The 21,991-nt window shown below is 44.2% G+C and overlaps 2 protein-coding genes across 2 annotated transcripts; both read right to left on the bottom strand.

Moving 5' to 3' along the window:
* Positions 1–207: 207 nt before the first annotated feature.
* Positions 208–4,381, bottom strand: LOC310883132 (arylacetamide deacetylase-like 4). Its single transcript, XM_083803008.1, has 4 exons — positions 4,149–4,381; positions 2,201–2,417; positions 1,935–1,998; positions 208–1,229 (listed from the first exon to the last, which is right to left on the bottom strand). Exons 1-4 carry the CDS (start codon positions 4,317–4,319, stop codon positions 455–457), a joined length of 1,227 nt encoding a protein of 408 aa, XP_083659134.1. The 5' UTR covers positions 4,320–4,381; the 3' UTR covers positions 208–454.
* A 6,175-nt stretch (positions 4,382–10,556) lies between these two features.
* LOC310882942 (uncharacterized protein) lies at positions 10,557–20,459 on the bottom strand. The gene is made up of 8 exons (XM_083802431.1): positions 19,667–20,459; positions 17,324–17,540; positions 16,842–16,905; positions 15,255–16,021; positions 13,953–14,161; positions 12,796–13,012; positions 12,373–12,436; positions 10,557–11,671 (listed from the first exon to the last, which is right to left on the bottom strand). The coding sequence occupies exons 1-8, from the start codon at positions 19,841–19,843 to the stop codon at positions 10,897–10,899; spliced, it is 2,490 nt and encodes an 829-aa protein (XP_083658557.1). The 5' UTR covers positions 19,844–20,459; the 3' UTR covers positions 10,557–10,896.
* Positions 20,460–21,991: the final 1,532 nt, after the last annotated feature.

Raw genomic sequence — 21,991 nt, 5'->3', positions numbered from 1 at the left:
GGCTGCATCATAATTCCTACTGAGTGAAACAGTGGCTCCTAACCAACTCAGTTAAGCTTTTTTTTTTTCTCTAGTAGAGCTCACAATCAGAGCACTGTGATATGTGATTTACTCACACCAACACACCACACACCTGCGCTACACACAGTCTCTCTGCACAGATGCATACACACATTTTATTTTAAATGAGTAGGATGAACCAGGGTGTCCATTCAAAATAATATTCTTATTTATTGACATAGCTAAAGATAAGAGCTTGCAGCATGGTACAAGCATGTATAACATTTGCATATTCCATGGTCCAACTAACATCTGGAATGCGCTTCACATGAGCCTTGTTTATCGTTGTTAATGGCCACCTTTGACTGACTACCCATCACCTGATATTAAATATCCTAAAAAGATATTTTTCTAGGTTGAGGCATGAACAGACTCGTGGAATCTAAGATGTTTACTATAAGCCTTTTAGGAAGTTAACAACGCTGTCCAATCCCCTTTTACCAGATGGAAATGAAAACCCCCCATAATCATACAGGCTTATGATTCCATGGAATCCATCCTCAAGGTGGTACCAGGTCACTTGAACTCCATTGTCCTCCAGTCTCTTCTTGTACAGCAAGCCGTCGTCCCTCAGCACATCATACTCACAAGTCAAGATGAAAGACTCTGGCAGCTGGTGAACAATAGCATCTTCAGCTAGCAGGGGACACAGGTTGGGCTCACAGAATCTTTTCACTGTCTCATAAACTTCAGCCACAAAATCAGTGGGCCTAAGTGGCTTCACACCTCTGGCCTTAAATTTTTCAGGGATGTTGTCTGGACTCACCCACTTCCTGTACTTCATCCTCATATCCGGAGGAATATGAGAGCCCTTCAAGACCTCTTGCATATGTGATGCATCCCCATTTAGGTACTGCAAAGCAAAAAAAGCAGCACGTTCTCGGAATAAGAGAGGGACTCCCCGATTTTGCTGATAGGATGGTAAATTGAAGTCCAGTGCCTGAAGGCCTGGGTAGATCAAGATCTGAGCGCGTAGCTTGGGGAGGTCTGATCTACCTGCCAGGGTCTGGCTAACAGCAGCTGCTAGATTGCCCCCTGCGCTGTCCCCACACACACTTATACGGGCAGGGTCCACCCCATAGTGCTCTGTGTTCCTCATGAAGTGTATGGTAGCATTAAGACAGTCTTCATACGCAGCAGGGTATTTATGTTCAGGAGCTAAACGGTACCTAATACATAAAGAGACAAGTATAGGAGAAGGAAATGTCATTCGTATTAATTCGGAAATGCTATCCTACACTGCCTTCCAGCTCCATTGTTTTGGGGTATTTTTCCTTCAGGTCAGGATATTCATTACCTTCTAAGCAGGCATTTCTCAGCTAGTGATTGTGCACAAGCTGTAAATTGTGTGTTCAATCACAAAGACACAGGAAAGTAGGATTGTCTCCTAATTAAGAAACTGAATGAAACATTGTAATTCATTTCTTAGTTGTGCTGAAACCCCCCCCCCCCCCCCCGTGTATTCTTGACAAGATTATTTAATGATTTTGTGCCTCTGCTTTCTATGTGTAAAACTGGGAGTAATATACTGTGATTATTCTCTTTGTCTGTAAATTACAAGTGTTTGGAACATCTCACTATATGTTCATGTTCAGCACAAGGAAGACTTGTTTTACCTAAGTTCTAAATTGGCGTTTTTTAGATTTTCTTAGTGTGGCAAATATTCCCATTGGAGTCTTTTCTGAGTATATCAGTGCATGAACAGTTAGGAGCTGTGAAATCACAGCTATCACTATTTGTCTCTTTATATACTTCCCTGAATTCTTTAGAATTTTTTTCTGTAAAATGTAACATCTCCAAAAACAGTGCAGCTCTACTGTGGCACCACAGCAACAATAGTCTCTGAACAATAGAACTGGGTAGGGTTCACTTACTGAACAGATACAACTACTGATCCACTTTCTCTGGATATGTAGCGGCACACTTTTTCATAGGTGTCTGGAAAAGAAATATTTTCATTAGTATTTTGCTAGTGACCTAATCTTTGAGACATCAAGGGAATATTCATTTCTAGAAAGGTGTGTATTTGTTTTCAGACTTTCTCCAAAATCACTTGCTTAAACCTCCTCTCATTTCAAATTAATGAAAACATGAGTATGTTCTTTGTACATTATTATAATCCCTCCAGCACATATCTTACCAAGACTTCCAAATACCCAGCCTCCTCCATGAAAGAAGATGATAGCTCTCCTTTGCCCATGTGATATAGCTTTAGGCTGGTAAACCCTCACAGGTACTTTGTTAAACTGCAGATCCTGGATAAAGAGCTTTGGGTCTACCCTTAGTCTCCGTCCTTGTCGCACGTATCGGCCAAAAGTGATTTGACTGCAAAGCCCTGTCTTCTCCAAAATCCTTCCCTGTTAAAGGTAAAAGAAATTAAGGCTTCTTAAAAAGTCTTGATTTAGCCAAGTTATAAAAAATCTGTATCATACTTACCTTGAACTCTATTTGAGGAAAATTTTAAAGAAACACAAGGCTCACAAGACAAGAAGTGGTAATGTCGTAAAACATTAGTATTCTATAATAAGATGCAATAGTAACAGTGTAATAAGTTAGAATAACCACCATGAGAACCACTCTAAGAAGATAATGGCTATGCAAGCATCTCCTAAACTCTTTCTAAATGGCTTCTTGTATTCTAAGTACTGCTAGGAGAGTTCGTTCTCATAGGTTGTTTAGTCCCTTTTTTGCCTTCATAAACTCTTGGAAAACAGTGAGGAAATGTAACTCTGCAGTTGGTTTTCTTGAGAAGAATGTCCAGTTCTAAGAAATTGAGAGATCTCAGGATAGAGTGAAAAAATTGTATTTCTTTTAAGACTACCTAGATTAGTTTTACCAAGGAGAACTACGTTATATCATATTAGCAATCACTGGAATCTTCCAGATCATCTTGTGAAGAATCAGATGTAAAAATCTAGGCGTCACACACAGCAATTTGACCCCTGTTGTTTGATAAAAATAAAGCTCTTTAATTCAGGAAAAACAATTTTCCCAGTCTCTCACTTCCTACATAGAGTAAAAAAAACTACTTCTATTACTCAAATCCAGTGTCATTCTAGTATCATATTAGCAATTTTATATAGTGCATCCAAATTGGCCATCTTGGAATATACATTTTAATTGTCAGTGTTGCCTGTCACACCTTTGTGCTTATTCTTGTTTTATTTATACTTGATAACAACAATTAAATGGTGTATACAGAAATATCCTCACAAACTCTTATAGTTCATCATTGCATAAACTAATACTGCTGAATTAGACTATAAAACTCAGCGGATTTACAAATCCGTAGTGCTGAGATGTGTTGTGCAAGTTAGTTACTGCTTTTTATTTGCACAAGAGACGTACTGAACAAAATCAGGAAGCATCCTTTCCCAGTGCTCTTGCAATGAGCTCACTAACTCGAATATAAATCCGATGTATTAAGTGAACAAGTAAAGAGAAGGTGGGAACAAAATTAACTGAGTTCATTAGTTACTAAATAATTGTAAATGCTTAATGTGAGTCCTTATCCATTGCCTTGTTGCCTTCTGGTAGGATTCAGGAGAGCTGGGGAGCACGGTAAGTGCATTTCGGGAGGATGCGCATGGTGTAAGAAACCGTGCAGGAAAACGAGATCTGCGTGGTCAGAAAGGGGGACGTTGGGGCTAACGGAGCAAGCTAAAGATTTTTTGAAAATCCAAAGGCGCCGCAAGTGCCAGAGGAAGCGTTTAGGAGAGCTCTAATGCCGTTTATGCAACGCTGTAAAAGTGAGTCCAGGGATTAAGTAAAGCAGCCCTAACCGGATTTTGTACCAGAAATGTCAGCCGCGGCAGGAGCGGCTGAAGGGCTGCGGTTTTCCCCCGGCCGAGGAGCCGCCCTCCCCCGCAGCTGCGGGCAGCTAGCGGGCAACCCAGCAGCTCGGCTCCGGCTCGGTTCCGCCCGCCGCCAGCCCCGCAGCCCCCGCACGCTCCTCCCGAGGGCCGGCTCGGGGTGCGGGGGGCCGGGTTGTGCCGGCGGGGGGCCGCCCGCGGCGCGCGGCTCCCGGGGCCGGGGAAGGGGGCGCCCGGGGCCCCCGCAGCGCTCCGCGGGGCGGTCGCGGGACTCACCACGGCCGCCGTGCCGAGGAGGACAGCCAGGACCAGGCGCAGCTTGGCGGGCTGGTTCACCCCGGGCGGGATCTCGTAGCTGGGCAGCGCGAGGAGCACCGTGCCCAGCACCAGCGCCGCCAGGGGCAGGAGCAGCAGCAGCAGAAGCAGCAGCGCTGGCAGCAGCGCCATGGCCCGGCGGCGGCCCCGCGGGGCTCCCCGGCCCGCGGCGGGGCCCGGCAGCGGCCGTCCCCCCCCCCCCCCCCCCCCCCCGCAGGCCGGCGGCGTCACGGCCCCGTTTGTGACAGCTCCGCAAAGCCGCCGCCGGGGTCATGCTGCGGGCGGCCACCGAGCACCGGGGCGGCACACGGGCGTAATCTGGGTGCCAGGAGGCACGGCCTGAGCCCTGCGTCCCGGTCCTGAGCCCTGCGTCCCGGTCCTGAGCCCGCTCGCCAAGAGCCTGAGCCTCTGCGGAGCCGCAGCCCGGCAGGGTACCCGCGTCCTGCCCGCTCCGTCCTCAAATCGCCGCGAGCATCCCTTAAATTTAGGGATTCGTTGTCCGAAGGCGGCCTGCTGGAAGGGCAAGGCAGGCACTGCAAAGAGGTGACAGCTCAGATTTCACGAATAATGACTCTTCTCTACTGGCTACGCTAGCTTTTCAATTACATCTTTCATAAAAAGATTCTCTGCTACAAGCAGATACCACTGATGAACGTGCTTCAACAGACAGACCTACCAATCCCGTAACTGCCCAGGAATTTCAGCTGCTATTAAAAAGAGAACCTTACTCTGGTGAATTTCAGGAGAAAAGCTTTAAACGTCGCCTCTATGTACACCCAGGGAAATCTGAAGTATAGCATTTGATTTGTTCTGTAAAAATCTCTGATCTCCTTAGTCTTATGATTTGCTTTTTTTTATAGGATTTTCTTTTCCTCAGTCTTAAGATTTTGAATATATTCACTACTGTTTCTCATTGCTTTCATCAGCAGAGTACAATAAGGCGTGAAATCAAGTGATACACCACTGCCTTGTCCTCTAACGAAAACTCAAAACATGCAGAAAAGTCACAGCACAGGGAACCTCTCTCTGAAAGAACACGAGAATATTTTGGTTCATATTTTCTCTCTATTTAAGCTCAGCCTTTTATGATACACTGATTAGGAGCCCAGTTCCCTGATTGTTACTGTCTTTCTAAAACCTGTCCTTAAGTACTCCCTCTCAACCAGTATCTTGTTGAGGACTGGCTCGCTGCGCGTAATCACATTGATATTATACAGCTGCAAGATAAGGAAATGGCGGATTACCGCACCCAGCTGGTCTAGAGAAACAAGAGCAAAGACACGTACGCAAGGCTTGTCTGGGAACTCTTGTGAAAAATCCCAGGCAATTAGAAACAATGATAGTAGAGGGCATACTGCCCTGGGAGTTATAGTTAGATTAGCAATGGGAACTAGCGGATAGAAGAATGCGGAACTAACAGATAGGGCAGTAGATGACGCTTGCCAATAAGGAGCTTGGCTTTTGCAATATGTATGAGCTAATTATCCTGTACACGATAAAAGACAATTGAGCTATCCATTAAAGCTGAAGCATACTTAACACTCATATTGAGCGTTTGTGTCTTCCCTCCGTCGACAACAGATGGCGCCCGAACAGGCCTTGCTGGACGAGAACCCTGAACGAGTAAGCCGGTATTAGGCGACGGAGTACAAGGGGAAAGCCGGTTCTGACTACGTAACCCGGAATCCGCGGAACATAAGATTGGGGCGAGCAGAAGGCGACTCGGGAAGAGCGCCCGGGACGAACCCATAGCGGGTCCCGCCGGAACGCCGCGAACGGAAGCTTTCCACGGGGGCAACGGCACCGTGAGTAAGCATGGAGAAATAAGCGGCAATTAATTTACTTAAGTGCTTTTTAGAAAAGCGTAAGACACGCTTTGCACGGGGGCAACGGCACCGTGAGTAAGCATGGAGAAACAGGCGGCAATTGATTTACTTAAGTGCTTTTTAGAAAAGCGTAAGACGCCAGATATAGATTGTCATAAAGAATTACAGGGGTTAGTGGCCTATGGGGTGGCGAAGGGCTGCTTTGTTAACCCTGACACATTGTTTGAGGAGGATGAGTGGCGTAAGTTTGGTGATATATTGTTTGAGGAAATGATTAGTGAGAATAAGACGGCTAAGAAATTGGCAAAGCCTTGGCGGGCCGTCACGAACGCTTTAACGATATATCGGGTAGAGCAGAAAGTGGCAGCCGCTGCGACACAGCGGCTGCGCAAAACGATGAGGGCAGATGAAGAGACCAATCCGTACCCCCTCCCTCCATCAGTCCGGCAATTCACTATGAAAGCCCCCGGGGGAGGGGAGGAGGGAGCACAACCCAGTGCGCCTCCTCTACCCCCGGCCCCCGGGGGAGGGGAGGAGGGAGCACAACCCAGTGCGCCTCCTCTACCCCCGGAAACTCCCGAGGAAGAGGCGACAGGGGAAGGGAGAAATAAGAATCCATTTTTAGAAGATATGAGGATCGAGTCAGGAGGGTCGGAGAGGGCAGGACTTTGGGCGAAGATTGCAGGGGAGGCGTTGCGTGAAGGCGATGTGGGGGCGGCGACAGAGCTTGTAGGCGCCTTCCCCGTAGTGTACTCTCCGCCCAACGCCCAGGGCCAGACAACTGTTACTATGACAAATCTGGACTGGAAAATACTGACCCAATTGCGTGCCACGGTAAATGAGTCAGGAATACGTGGGGAGCCAACGAAACAGATGTTAGACTATCTGTGGTCCACTAACGTGTTGCTCCCCGGCGACATTCGTAATATCATGAAACTAATACTGACGCAGCATCAGATCCTGCTGTTTAATGCCCATTGGCATTCAGCTTGTCAGGAGGCAGTTGCGGTGCAGCGTCAGCCCGGAGATCCATTATACGGGGTCACGCTGGAGGAGCTTTTGGGGGTCGGTGCATACAATCGCTTGGAGGCCCAGGCCCTAATGGGGCCGGATAAGGCAAAAGCGACCATGACGCTAGCTAGGAGAGCACTGGACCAAATTAGGGAGCCTGGAGGAATGCCCTCCTATATGTCCATCAAGCAAGGGCGAGACGAAGCGTTTGGAACATTTATTGATAGGGTTGCCGCAGCTATACAGGTAGCTGGGTTACCCGAATATCTCAAAGGCCCTATTCTTAAACAATGCGCCCTTCAAAATTGTAATCAAACCTCTCGAAATGTTCTAAATACGCTGCCCAGTACCTGGACTATAGAAGAGGCTCTTGATCGATTGTCGCGGATACCGATAGGCTCGCAGGCGCTATTGGTTGACGCTATTCGAAAGGTAGGGGAAAGTATTACTCAGGGACTGCAGGCTAGTCAGTCGCAGGTATTCGCCGCCCTTGCCCCCCTGCAAAGTAGGAAAGGTCCTCGCTCATCAGGGAGACCTGCACTACGTTGCTATCGATGCGGTATCGTGGGCCGTATGAAGAGGCAGTGCGGGACAGCGAACGTGTGGTGCCCTCATTGCCAGTCCAACTCGCACAACGAGACCGTCTGCCGGAGGAAGGCCCAGGGAAACGGGAGGGCCAGCGGGAACCGCCGCCCCGCGATGACACAAAAAGCGGCTTTTCCCTCAACAGCGGCGGCAGCTGCGGAGACTCCAACCGAGACGAATCCTTTCACCTCCAACCAGCCACCAGAGGGAGCCTGGGGATTGGATTTGGCAACCGCAGTGAATGTGACTCTAATGGACAGCAAACCTGTTACGGTGAAAACAGGCGTTATGGGACCTGTAAAAATTAATAATGAGCCTGTTGGAGCACTTCTGATTGGAAGGTCATCGGCGACATTAAATGGGGCTTTAGTGTTAACAGGACTTATTGATAAGGACTTTACTGGGGAGATACAAATTATGGTATCAGCCATGTTCCCTCCGCTACATATACCGAAGGGAACTCGATTGGCTCAATTCTGCCTGTCTCTTGCCAAAGCGACTGATCCCTTCCGCACCTGTTTGTTCGGGGTCCCAATAGGGGACAAGGACGAACTGAAACAACTGTTAGCACCATACTCCGCAAGTACGGAGTTATTCCATCTATCATCTAATCTCTCCGATGCCGTCGTAGCGGCGCTAGTGGCTCTGAACACAAGCTTGCCGTGGGATCCCCAAGAATTGGATTTGTTGGGATCAGTGGCGGTAGGGAACACCAGCAATAACTGGACACAGACGTGCTTTATGTGGAATAAAGGAAAACAAAACATGACTCAATGGACCAATGTGACCTCACACACAAGGGGCTTCGAGGCCAATGGCGGCTACTGCGGACACAACGACACCGCCAACGCTACCATGGGGGCATGGAATCAGGATGGCGGGGGTGACTGGCCAAGGCACACCGCCAAGGCCCTACCACCCGGTATATTCCTGATTTGTGGGGATCGAGCCTGGCAGGGAATCCCGGCCAACTCGCATGGTGGGCCATGTTATTTAGGACGCCTGACCTTGTTTGCCCCTGATCTACATAGTCAAGAATTGCGGAACATTACTCAACAATGGAAACGCCGGACGAGACGCAGTCTCAAAACTTTGGGGAGTGACTGCGATGACCAGGTCGAACTCTGGGGTCCTGCTGAAAGGTTCTTTTCGGCGGCACTTGTGCCTGGAGTGGCTGTGGCTCATGCTATGGCTAGTCTTGGGAAACTAGCTTGTTGGGCTGTAAAACAAGCAAATGTGACTACGCAGGTACTCACAGAAATGGCCCAGGACCTGGATAGCTTGCGACACGCTGTGTTACAGAACAGAGCGGCGATTGATTTTTTACTGCTGGCACAGGGCCACGGGTGTGAAGAGCTCGAAGGAATGTGCTGTTTTAATCTCTCGGACCATGGCGAATCAATCCACGAGCAGCTGAAATGGCTGAGAGACCACACCAAGAAGATAGTGGTCCAAGATAATTGGCTTGATAGACTGTTTGCAAATTGGTTTGGGAACATGGGGGGTTGGATATTGGGTCTGATAAAAGAAGGGTTACGCTTACTGCTAATAATTGTCCTAATTATAATAGCGGCGCGAGTAGTATTTAGTTGCCTAATAAAAAGGCTCGAGCAGTTAACTAGTAGGGTTTTTCTAGCAACAGTAATAGCATGTGTAAGGTGTAATTGCTCGAAAAAAAGGGGTCAATGCCACACGTGCTCCTTATTGCAATGCATCTCTTTGCTGTCATTATACAAACTATAATAGCATCCTTCCTTGCGCCAGGAGCCGCTCTGCTCGGCTGTGGGATCGACTGTGGAACGGACGCCCCTAGGTGCACCCCGAGCATTTTTTCCTCGGAGGGGTCTCCACTCTCAGCCGCTCACCACGGGAGCAGACAAGGACCTCCTGAAGCTGCACACAAATTATTTTAAGTGATATTGTCTTGTGGTATGAATGAGAAGTGCAGGAGGCCTCTTTGCATGATTGTGTGATTGTGCTGCGTGAGTAAAAAGCAGTATCGCTGCAAAGCAACATTCCTAGCACTTAGTGGCTTGTTGACTGATGTAGATTCTAGTAGGCACGCTACTTTACAATCGTAGCTCTGCATGTGATTTTCACCCTGTTGCTTATTGTACCTTGCTTATTGCAGTGTCTGCGGTGATTGATAGAAAAATCTATAAAAAGCTTTTGGTTCAAAATAAAAACGGGGGAATTGTTGAGGACTGGCTCGCTGCGCGTAATCACATTGATATTATACAGCTGCAAGATAAGGAAATGGCGGATTACCGCACCCAGCTGGTCTAGAGAAACAAGAGCAAAGACACGTACGCAAGGCTTGTCTGGGAACTCTTGTGAAAAATCCCAGGCAATTAGAAACAATGATAGTAGAGGGCATACTGCCCTGGGAGTTATAGTTAGATTAGCAATGGGAACTAGCGGATAGAAGAATGCGGAACTAACAGATAGGGCAGTAGATGACGCTTGCCAATAAGGAGCTTGGCTTTTGCAATATGTATGAGCTAATTATCCTGTACACGATAAAAGACAATTGAGCTATCCATTAAAGCTGAAGCATACTTAACACTCATATTGAGCGTTTGTGTCTTCCCTCCGTCGACAACAGTATCTCTTGCCCTAAGCTTCAGAGGGCATAGTGGAGACATATCAAAATGAAGTAGGAGTTTATACAGCCATGGTAATTTCAAAATCAGGGCCGGCCTTACTTGCTTTCAAGAAGGTGACCCAAATTAACAGAGGCCTTCTACAGCTACTCTTCATGCAGATGTGGTTCTGTAATGCCCACTGTATACATTGAATCTTCTTGCTGAGACTTTGATCTCTTCCTCTTTTTCTGTAGCTTTCCTCTAACTCTTCCCTCTGGCTCACTATGTACATAACTTGCACTTTTTATCTAAATAAGAAAAAGTCATTCTTTGTAGCTTATCAAATGAACATCACAAAGATCCTGGCTATAATTCACCGGAGTGATTTAATCCAAATCATTCCATGAAAAATGTTTACAGGGACATAAATCAACCTTTAAGTAAACACAAAGAATCAATCACATGCTGTTTTGATGGGAAATTGAAAAACAGCCCGTGGAAAATACTAAAACCGTAAAGGCTAAACTGTCAATAGTCTCACAAGGACAAAGACCACTGTTCAGATGGGATTTGAAATTCACTCATTTCAAAATTGATATTTTTACACCAAGGGATATCACATTTTTGCTGACAATTACTATCCAAGATTTGGGAACATCCACTGATTTCTCAGATAGAGAAACATAACCAATGAAAGTTGTTCTACAGGCCTTTTAGGAATTTAACAATTCTGTCCAGTCCTCTTTTTGCAGATCGAAATTTCAAAACACGATAACCATATAGGCTCATGATTCCATGGAATCCATCCTCAAGGTGGTACCAGGTCACTCGAACTCCATTGTCCTCCAGTCTCTTCTTGTACAGCAAGCCATCGTCCCTCAGCACATCAAACTCACAAGTCAAGATGAAAGACTCTGGCAGCTGCTGAATAACAGCATCTTCAGCTAGCAGGGGACACAGGTTGGGCTCACAGAATCTTTTCATTGTCTCATAAACTTGAGCCTTGAATTCATGAGGTTTGTGTGGTTTGTAGCCTCTGACCTTAAATTTTTCAGGGATGTTGTCTGGACTCACCCACTTCCTGTACTTCATCCTCATGTCCGGAGGAATATGAGAGCCCTCCAAGACCTCTTGCATATGCGATGCATCCCCATTTAGGTACTGCAAAGCAAAAAAAGCAGCACGTTCTCGGAATAAGAGAGGGACTCCCCGATTTTGCTGATAGGATGGTAAATTGAAGTCCAGTGCCTGAAGGCCTGGGTAGATCAAGATCTGAGCGCGCAGCTTTGGGAGGTCTGATCTACCTGCCAGGGTCTGGCTAACAGCAGCTGCTAGATTGCCCCCTGCGCTGTCCCCACACACACTTATACGGGCAGGGTCCACCCCATAGTGCTCTGTGTTCCTCATGAAGTGTATGGTAGCATTAAGACAGTCTTCATACGCAGCAGGGTATTTGTGTTCAGGAGCTAAACGGTACCTAATACACAGGAGACAAGAGTAAGAGATGGAAATGTCATAACTATAAATACAATTTTCCTAACACCCTGCATTTCCCTCTTACTTGGAGTATTTTTTGTTCAGCAAAAAACAATGAAATACTCTGATAAACATGTATTTTTCCAGCAATTTATCACAGATAAGTAACAGCCAGTAGGAGGAAGTTGCAAGGACGTAGCATCATTGTGAACTTTTTCTTAGAAGAACGCTGATTAGAACATGAGTGATACAAGTTCATTGTGGTCTTCTGGTGTAGACTGCATCTTCCTTGTGGATAATGTAATTTAATCAGGCTGCACCTCACCTTCACTTAGGGTATGTCCCTTGAGAATTATTAAATTTTATTTTTCTTTATTTAAGTAATTGAGGCAGTTATATTTTTCTGTCTTACCAGTTTTATATATTACCATTTGATTGCATTAGAAACCTCCTTGTAGTGTACGTCTAAACAAATTACTGAACCACTGCCTTCCAAGTTTGTTCATTAGTCACTTAGCTCCTTAGAAAACTCTTCTAAGAAGCATTCCTCCTTTTTGTGTGGTGCCAGCATAGTTCTGAGTTGTGCTGAGAGATACCTGAACGTTACTTGTCGGTCTGTTTGCACTCTCCCTGCATTAGCAGAGAAGGAAAAAAGAAATACATATATATGAATATCAGAAGGGTAGTGTGGACTGAACTCACCCAACAGACACAACCACCGACTCGCTTTCTTTGGCGATGTAACGGCAGATCTTTTCATGGGAGTCTGCAAGAGGTCGGGGTGCGTCAGCTGCTGAGGCTCGGGGGGGCAGCGGCCGCCTTGTCCCACCCTGGCCACGCTCCCCCGGCCCCACGCCCCCTCTCGCAGCCCCTTCCCTCCCCTTCTCCCCCTTCCCCTCAGCCCCTTCCCTCCCCTTCTCCCCCTCAGCCCCGCCGCCTTCCCGTGAGGCGAGCAGCAGCGCTCCGCCCGGAGCCCTCCGCTGCCGAGGGTAACGGGGAAGCTGAGCCAGACCTCAGCCCTTCTCCCGGGTGTCAGGGCGGAATTCGTCCCGCTCACACCTCAGGAAGACAGCGGCTGCAGCCCACAGCTGCGTTCGGGGCCGCAAATGCCCCGAGCCGCCCTACCGATGCTGCAGTACAGCCAGCCGCCGCCGTGGAAGAAGATGGCGCCCGGCCGCAGGCCGGCAGATGGCGCCCGGGGCCGGTAGAGCCTCACCGGCACCCGGCCAAACCGCGCGTCCACTAGCGCGAGCTGCGGGTCCGGCCCCAGCTTCCTCCCGGAGCGCATGTAGCGGGTGAAGGCGATCTTTGTGCACACCCCCATCTTCTCCAAAATCTTCCCCTGTTCGGAGAGAGGGAGGAGAGGCGGGCTGAGCGCGGGGCGCCCTCCCCGGGGCAGCCAGCAGCCGCGGGCCGCCTGAGGGGAGGCTGCCGCGCAGCCGAGCCCGGCCGCCGGGCAGGTTGCTGTGAGGGAGACCCTGCGCCTGCCTTCCCCCGGCTGCTGCGAGGGCATCCAGGCTTCGTGTTAGCGGGATTCAGCCTACTCCAGAGCCACTCGCCGCTACCCTCGCCTTTGGCGGCTGCTCCGGCTCGGTTCTCAGCAGAAAGCTGTCACGGGAGAAGATGGAGCCGTGGCGGTCCCCTGCGAGGCTACGGGCCTGGGGGAGCGGGGTTGCTTTGGCACCACGCGCCTGAGCAGGTAGGCCCGCGCGTCCGACCCACGCCCTGTCAGGCAACACGCTGTAGGGAAGAAGACAGGGTGTTCCCTTCTCAGTGTCACCAAGTCCTACGGCTTCATACCAACCTCCCACCACTTACCACCTTACAGCCCAGATGTCATTCCTCCAAGGTTTCCCAAGAGTCTCTGTTTTTATCTGCTTAAAAAGCACCTGGCCTTCTACCCGCGTTACTGGAAAGCCCATGAATGCCCTGAAAACATCATCTGTGCTTAGCTAAAACAAAAATCAAAGCCATCTTGCTGTTAATAAATAATTCATTTAAATTGAGATAGGAAAGCTCAGCAGATACTGTTTGGGCTCATGGTTGGTTTCACCCTTAAGTTAATAGGGAAATCCTGAATGAAACTGTCCGAGGTCTAATAGAAATGCTTCTAAAAAATTGTCCTCTGAAGTTAACAACCAAAATAAAATAAAAAATAAAAAGGAAAGCTTTCATTTAAGCGTTAACGCAGCTAGCAGGATCCTGCTAATTATCTATATAATGTGACCAAAAAAAAATACTTAAACCCCACTTCTGGCAGAAATAACAGCAAAGTAACTCACCATGGCAGATGTACTAATCATAAAAGCAAGGACAATTCGAAGCTTTCCAGGATGATTCACTCCAGGAGGGATACTGACATTGGAGTAGTCGGATTGAATTGTTGTCCTAATTGCTGTTATGAATGAAGCAGTAAAAATCACCAGCAGTATCACTGACAGTATATAAAAAAATGCCATTTCACTTAACAAAAGATGAGGTGTCTCTATGCCTATCTTTGATTAGGTTTCTCAGATAACGTAGACTCTTAGAGCAGTCCAAGTTAAAACAAGTTCCTTCAGCTGTCACGCTTAAAAGTCCTTGGAGATGTTGTGCAAGGTGCCAGCATGCATCACATCGGAGAAGAGGCAGAAGAAAATGTGTTTAATTTCCTGTTTAGCGTCTTGTTAATTGTGGGATTGATAAAGGGCGTGGTATACTATATGGCATTCTTGGATTGTGGATATGTGTTGCTGTTTACAAGAGGAGCAAGCCAACTAATGTAGAGGTTAAATTGTCTCTTGCATATGATCTGCAGCCACAACATACTGCTTCTTGTGTTATAGACATTCTTTAAGTAGTTTGGAGTATATAGTCTTAACAAGGACATTTATAAAAGAAAAAAGCTGGCTAACATGGGCTTTACAAAAGTAAATGTGTTGACCTTGTTTTGTTCTTAGAGTATTTAAATACTGAAACAAGCTTATCTACACACTTGTATGTCTGATAAATGTAGGAACATACTTAGAGCATTTCAAAGATCCTCCATTGTGATTTACACAAAGCTGTTAACAGAGTAGCTCTGTCAGAGATGGTTGCAGTTTTGACTCCATTTTTGCAAGTCTAAAATATCAGTTGCCCAGCCCATGGAAATTTTATGGAAGACAGTGACTGGGACTCTTAGGATTGGATGCTACATGCAACATATAGCAAAGGCACTGATTTATAGTACTGTAATATCAGTACCTGTCTCATTTGCTGAAATGCACTTAGTCTTCTAGGAAGAATAAAAGCATAGATCATAATTGAATGAAATGGGTCAGACCAGATGTTGATTTAAAATTTTACTGCATCTTTAATATTTATTAGAAAGCAGCAAGTGCCTAGTCCAAATAGATCATTAAAATAGAGACAGCATATGGAACATTTCAAACAGCACTAAAGTAAACTTTCACAACATTCTTTAAATATACTTTTGGAGTGATCACGCTGGCATAATTGCTCTGAAACTGTCCTATCTAAACCTCTTACATGGAATTTAGAAGCACAAATGACCACAGAAAATTGGTAATACTTATGGAAGAAAAGAAATTGTTTCTATAAGCTTTTTAGGAAGTTCACAATATTGTTGAGACCCCTTTCTCCAGATGAAAAGGACATCCAGTCACTATTAGAAAAGTTCATGATTCCATGGAATCCATCCTCAAGGTGGTACCAGGTCACTCGAACTCCATTGTCCTCCAGTCTCTTCTTGTACAGCAAGCCATCGTCCCTCAGCACATCAAACTCACAAGTCAAGATGAAAGACTCTGGCAGCTGCTGAATAACAGCATCTTCAGCTAGCAGGGGACACAGGTTGGGCTCACAGAATCTTTTCATTGTCTCATAAACTACAGTTGGACAGTCAAGTAGCACATATGGTTTGTAGCCTCTGGCCTTAAATTTTTCAGGGATGTTGTCTGGACTCACCCACTTCTTATAATTTAATTTAATATCTATAGGAATATGTGAGCCCTCCAAGACCTCTTCCATATGTGATGTATCCCCATTTAGGTACTGCAAAGCAAAAAAAGCAGCACGTTCTCGGAATAAGAGAGGGACTCCCTGATTTTGCTGATAGGATGGTAAATTGAAGTCCAGTGCCTGAAGGTGTGGGTAGATCAAGATCTGAGCGCGTAGCTTGGGGAGGTCTGATCTACCTGCCAGGGTCTGGCTAACAGCAGCTGCTAGATTGCCCCCTGCGCTGTCCCCACACACACTTATACGGGCAGGGTCCACCCCATAGTGCTCTGTGTTCCTCATGAAGTGTATGGTAGCATTAAGACAGTCTTCATACGCAGCAGGGTATTTGTGTTCAGGAGCTAAACGGTACCTGATACGCAGAAGGAGACAACAAAAGAAAGAGAAGGAAATTTTGTTAATTTTAAACGTATTGCTGAAAATACCGATTCTTGCAACCAGCAATACACCGATTACCTTAGAATTTTCCCTTTCTCCATAGGTTGTTTAAATAAACTGTGAGTAGTAGGTTCAGATAGTAGAGCTTAATTTGTTAGGATCATCATCTCTTTTTGTGGCATTGCTCAGGTATTGAACAACACAGGAGTACTCAGCTGCTAATTATGTCCATGTCTTATGGGCAGTCATTTAATCAGTTTAAATTTAAAAATTAAATTTAATTTAAAAAATTTAATTTAAAAATTAAATTTAAAGTAATCAGCTTCAGCTTTCCATGTGTCAAGTAGCAATGAGAGTATTTCCTTTCTATGTCTTTGTTGCTCCAACTCTATCATCATCATCCAAATAGCTGTTAGTATATTGATGCTAATATTAGCTTGTCATTCATGTAATGCTCCTGTAAGCATCAAGTATTTTCTTTGAATGAGGGTTAAGTAGAATATTTGACTTACTGGCTGTTTACTATCAATTTTTAGGTGGGAATTAAAAGCATGTCCTTCTTTTTCCAGTTAAATATTCATAAGCGTTATTTGTGATTTAATCAGACAGTAAAAACTGAGTCAGTCTTTGGTGGTTTCAAACAAGAGCAGAGTAAATTTGTAAAAGCACATGCCTGACAAGTCCTTCAGAAATATCTACTGAGAATGGTTGTTGCTATGATCAGGCTAGCTATAAGATGCTATTCACAGTGTAGGAAATAATCTCTTAAAAAAATGGCATAAGAAAAGACTCACCCAACAGATACAACCACTGAGTCACTTTCTCGGGCAAGAGAGCGGCATAGGTTTTCATGGGTGTCTGAAAGAAACATTCTCGTTTGTTTTTTTTTTGGTGGGTTTTGGTTTTGTTGATTTTTTTTCCCTCTCAACAGTGCTGATGTCCATTGTGTATGGCAAAGAATTGCAAAAGAAAAATACTGTCTACTTTTCTTTGACCCTTCCAACATAGCTCTGCAGATCTTTTTTACCCCCTTATCTTCCCTTTTCACTATCTGTTTGCAGTTTGTTGTTTGTTTTTTTTTTTTTTGTCTCATACCTCATTGTTCTTCCCTTTAAGAGAAGTCAGATAACGCATAGCAGATGCTTTCTTCTGAAAGCTTCTGTGGTTATACTCAAATTCCATAACTGCTACATGTCAAGCAACAATCAACTTTACCATGTATGAGGAGGTCACTTTTTAAACTGTATTATAGTAATTTTTCTGCTAGTTATCTTACCAACACTTCCAAGTGTCCATCCTCCTCCGTGGAAAAACATAACTCCCCTCCTTTGGCTGGAAGATGGAGCCTTAGGCTGATAAATCCTTACAGGCACTTTCCCAAAACACAGGTCCTTGATGAAGAGCTTCTGGTCTGCTCCCAGAGTCCTTACACCTTGCATGTACCGGACAAAGTTAATCTGACTGCAGATACCAATCTTTTCCAAAATCTTTCCCTGTTCAAAGGCAAAAAGAATAGGGAATTCACTCAGAAGATTCTGTATTTTCCCAAGTAAAGGAACTGCAATGTCAGCATACTCGTGATATCTAAGTCACATCTTTTAGGAGAATCATTAAATATTTGGGTAGTTTTACAGGTGCGGTACAACTGAACAAATAACAGTAGCATCGGGAGATGTCACATGAACAGCCGTGTTCACCAAAGAGCCTAATCCCAAAGCAATGCGGCATTAACAAAGACTGGTGAAGTATATCCCTTTGCTTTCTCAGCAGGTCCTTTACCTGTCATTGAAAATGAGTTTGGTTTTCATTGGCTGTTCTGTCTTTGCCCTCTGAGAAGATGGGACAACAGTGAAGGATAACAGTTCTGGTGATGAGTTAAGATGAGAATGTATTTGATAACTGCCTTTTGATTCATCTCAGAAATATTGACTGGTGTTTGCAATATATTTGTAGGAAGTTCCTGAGGTATTTAGTAAGCCTAAGCACCTGCTCCTTCTTTAAGCCAGTGATACTCACACCAGGCACGTAAGGGTGAAAACAACCCAATTGAGAACTACAGGTCCAAGGTAACTTTACAGAAACAAAACAAAACCAAAAAGCCCTTAACCTCTTTTTTGAAATATTCCATTTACTCATTCCAAACTCTTCAAGCTCTTATTACACAATATCTTATTAGGGGGTTCTCATCAAAGACTGCCATGTTTCTGTGGATTGTCACTACAGTGTTATCGCGCAATATACCTACCTGTGAAGGGCGTTTTATTCATCAGTGACTGGCTATTTATAGCTGTTCTCCATATTTGATTTTGAGGCTGAAGAAACTATCAAGCTTTGCAACATTACTGATTTTAATTTTCTATAGAAATTAGTCTTAGTATTTCTGGTTCTATACAAACATGGTGAAATGATTTATTCTATTGTAATTTGCTGTTTTCCAAGCAGAAATGGAACAACTACAAAGTTGTTCTCACCTTAACATTGAACTTGTTTGGTTTGTTTGTTTGTTTTTTCATTCTTTATTATGTTGCAGCATACAGGTCTAGTTTATGGTACTAATGGGCAGTGTACATATGGTAAAAAGAGAGCTGCCTTTTTCAACTGCTGGATTGAAGTCAGTATTTTCTGATTACAACTTGTGTTGAGACACAGCATGAGAATATACATGCTGGAATTCTTTAGTGTGATCCACTATAATCTAGAATATTCCCAACTGATATATGTATATATATATGCCTGTCTGTGTGTGTATATGTGATATCATTTTAAAAGAATTTGTCTCTCTTGGAGGTGCTATAGTAATTTATTAAGTGCATGCACAACTTCTCACATATTCCTAGCCCTCCTATCAGCATTTATGCATCTGTCATTACATGAAAATACTCCTGATTCAGTGAGATCCTTTGTTAGCAGAGATCACCAAAAGTTGGGCTTTAACTCTTGTTAGCTTCCCACTCTTTTACATGCCAGCTCACCCTAAGAAGTCAGGCTGACCAGAACTCTTCATTCCCATCAAAACGAGCCTGCTTAGCTGCTCAGAAGTTACGAAAATGTGTTCAGGGGAGATGGAATTCCTTCGGTTTCTCTTGGGCATTATCACCTAATTTTGTCACTTGTTTGACAAAGATGAACCACCTTCCCAAAACCAGCTCTGGAAAGTTCAGTTACTAATTTAATCTTCAAAATAAATACAGAACTCCTCACCCCCAACTCCAAGCAAGCTTGAAAGCATGGCCCAAAGACGTCAGATCTATTGTGAACCTAGACTGGAAATAGTTTCTATTGCATTTCCACTAACCATTCTTAATCAAATTGCTAGGTTAGCGCAATTCGTTTTACAGGCACAGTCAGGCTTTCAGACCCTTGTGTTAGCCAGTGCTCCCGTACTGCCTAACGTAAGAGCAAGGCAGAATCTGATTGCAATAATGTAGTGTAATGTAAAGAATCTGGTAAAGGTTTCTTTAGCAAAACCGAGCTTCTAACTGCAGCTTACAGCATGATCGCTATGCCCTGCTTGCCTCTCTGAAAATTGATTCAAGCGAGGCTCTAGGACTGCATCAAGTACAAAATTTACAGATTCACCATTCTTCCCAAATAAATCGTATGCAGTTAGTTAACTTACCACCACAGCTATGCATATTAAAATAATATGAATGATTCGGAGCTTCACAGGTTGATTCATTCCAGGAGGAATTTCAGAGTTGGAGAAATCAAAATTCATTGCCGCCATGATCAACAATATAAATCCAGCAACAAAAACTGCCAGGAATAACACCAGTATAGTGTAAATAGCTGCCATTTTGCTGAGCAGTAGACAAAGTGATCTGAAATGTCTTTGATTTGACTTTCCCAGATATCTTTGCCTGGTTACTTCCTGATTCTCAGATACCTTTGTTCGTCATAGGGCTGTTCTAGTAGGAAAAAAAAAAAAAGAAAGAAAAAAAACCTTTCTCCTCCCCTTTGCAAATACATTAGTATGTATCTTTCACTTTCCCACTCCCTCTCTCCCCACTCCCTTTATTTCACAAAAGATAAACTGTTTCAAGTCCTGAATTCTGTTAAAAAGCTATGCCAGCAACATTTCAGATTTTTTGCAAAAAAACAGTCCTTAGCTGGGAGAAGGACTGCATTAATATTAAGATAATTAGAGGTGGAAACGGGACACAGGGCATTCATATGCCTTGAGTTTGTGACACTATGAAGCACATTTCAGAAGAGTTTGTCTAAGGTTATGCAGAAATGGGGGCCTACGTGGGACAAACAGCACTTTAAATGGGTAAATGGATTGTCACCACTGTTGTTTTGGTAAGATGCACTTACAAAATTATGACATTACATCAGAATCTCAGCTGTTTCATATTTGTGTTTTCTTCTAAAAAATGTTTCTAATTAGCTATTTCAAAGGAATTAAGAAATATAATCAATGCATCTCAGTGTACAGGCACTGATGCCCAATTTTAAAGACATTACTATTAAAAATTCTTATTTTTTTTAGTTTGTAATAACAAACTTACAATAGGAACAGGGAATCCTTCCCTGTTACTTTTGAACAGACTTGGTGTGTTTTAAGTAATCCAAGGTTAAGATTCTCTTTTGGCTCCAATAAAAATAAGCTGTGGAATAAAGAATACAGAATACCAAAGAAATCCAAAATTTCTTGGCAGCAGTCTTGAGTACATCAATTTCAGCAGCTCCTGACAGGAAAAAGGTCCGTGTAAAGTATTTTACCTTAAAATAAAAATCCCTCAGAAATTTCCAGGTGAGAGTGCAGGCTTGTTCTTGCCAAGAAGTTAAGCAGTTCCGGCCTTCCTGTTGTAATTGTGCATCAATCCTGATACCACACGGAACAAAACTACATACATCTCATGGTTGTTAGATGGGACAGATTTTTGCCTTGAATTCAAACTGAGATACTTCAGTCTACACTGACTAGATGAGAAATTAGCTCTTATTCTTTAGAACATAGTTCAGAAAATGGGAAATGAAATTAAGTGGATATCTTTCAATCTCACCATAACTTCAGTATCATATCAGCATTTCCAGAAAGCCATGGTTTTTGTTTTTGTTTTTCTGTCTAGCAAGGAAGAATTTCCATCTTTCTACTACAATTTTATTGTGGTGCTGTTTTTTTAAACTCCTCTTGCCTAGCTCTCCTCAGGCTTAGCTCTCTAGAGTGCAGCTTGAAGAATGCTTCCTATTGACATCAGCTACAAAGACTACACTGCAATTAGCCCCGTCCTCCATTACTTAACACACAATTACAGTTCTTTTTAAGCTTCTCCAACCTCGCTGGAATTATCACAGCCTATGTAAGGAGTTTGGTCACTTGTTCTTTTTCTGTTTCTCTCAGATCTTTTCTAATGTCTCTTTTCCTGCTTTCATGTCTTCATCATTGTTAACACAAAGAAACTTCACAGCTTTATAGTTCTTTGGCCAGCTTTTCCTGCTTGTTTTTTGTGTGCGTCTTGTTAAAAAGTTAGCTGAAAACAAAAGTTCTCTTTGTTAGGAGTAGTGCTTTATTTTTTCCCCTTAGGACAGGGTGAAAATTTTAGTTTAAAGAAATGTTTATGATTTAGTTTCTCCTTTTTTATATTGTTATTCTAATTAATTTATTTCCTGGAACAAGGAGCTGGTTGTCACAACTTGTAATTTATTTGAATAAATAGTTAATAAATACTGACAATATATGAACTGAACTTTAGAAAATATGCTGAAAGATCAGTGACCAGGCTTTTAACTTCTAGTGGGTCAGGCAAAGCGAGCAGAACGGGGTTATAAAAACAACATGGGAAGCTGAGTTTAGACTCATGGTCAGGTTACCTCATATCAGGTAAACCTCAGGAACTCAGTATGCTTTCCCATATGAGCAAAAGGTACGTCATAAAATGACTTACAGTAGTCAGAATTTAAGTAGTTTGAAGTCATGCTGCTATATGTTGTACTTGCT

Source organism: Anser anser (genome assembly GCF_964211835.1).
Source record: "Anser anser genome assembly, chromosome: 17".
Taxonomy (NCBI): Eukaryota; Metazoa; Chordata; class Aves; order Anseriformes; family Anatidae; genus Anser; species Anser anser.
The sequence above is the reverse complement of the archived record's forward strand: the minus strand, read 5'-3'. Positions and strand labels throughout refer to the sequence as shown.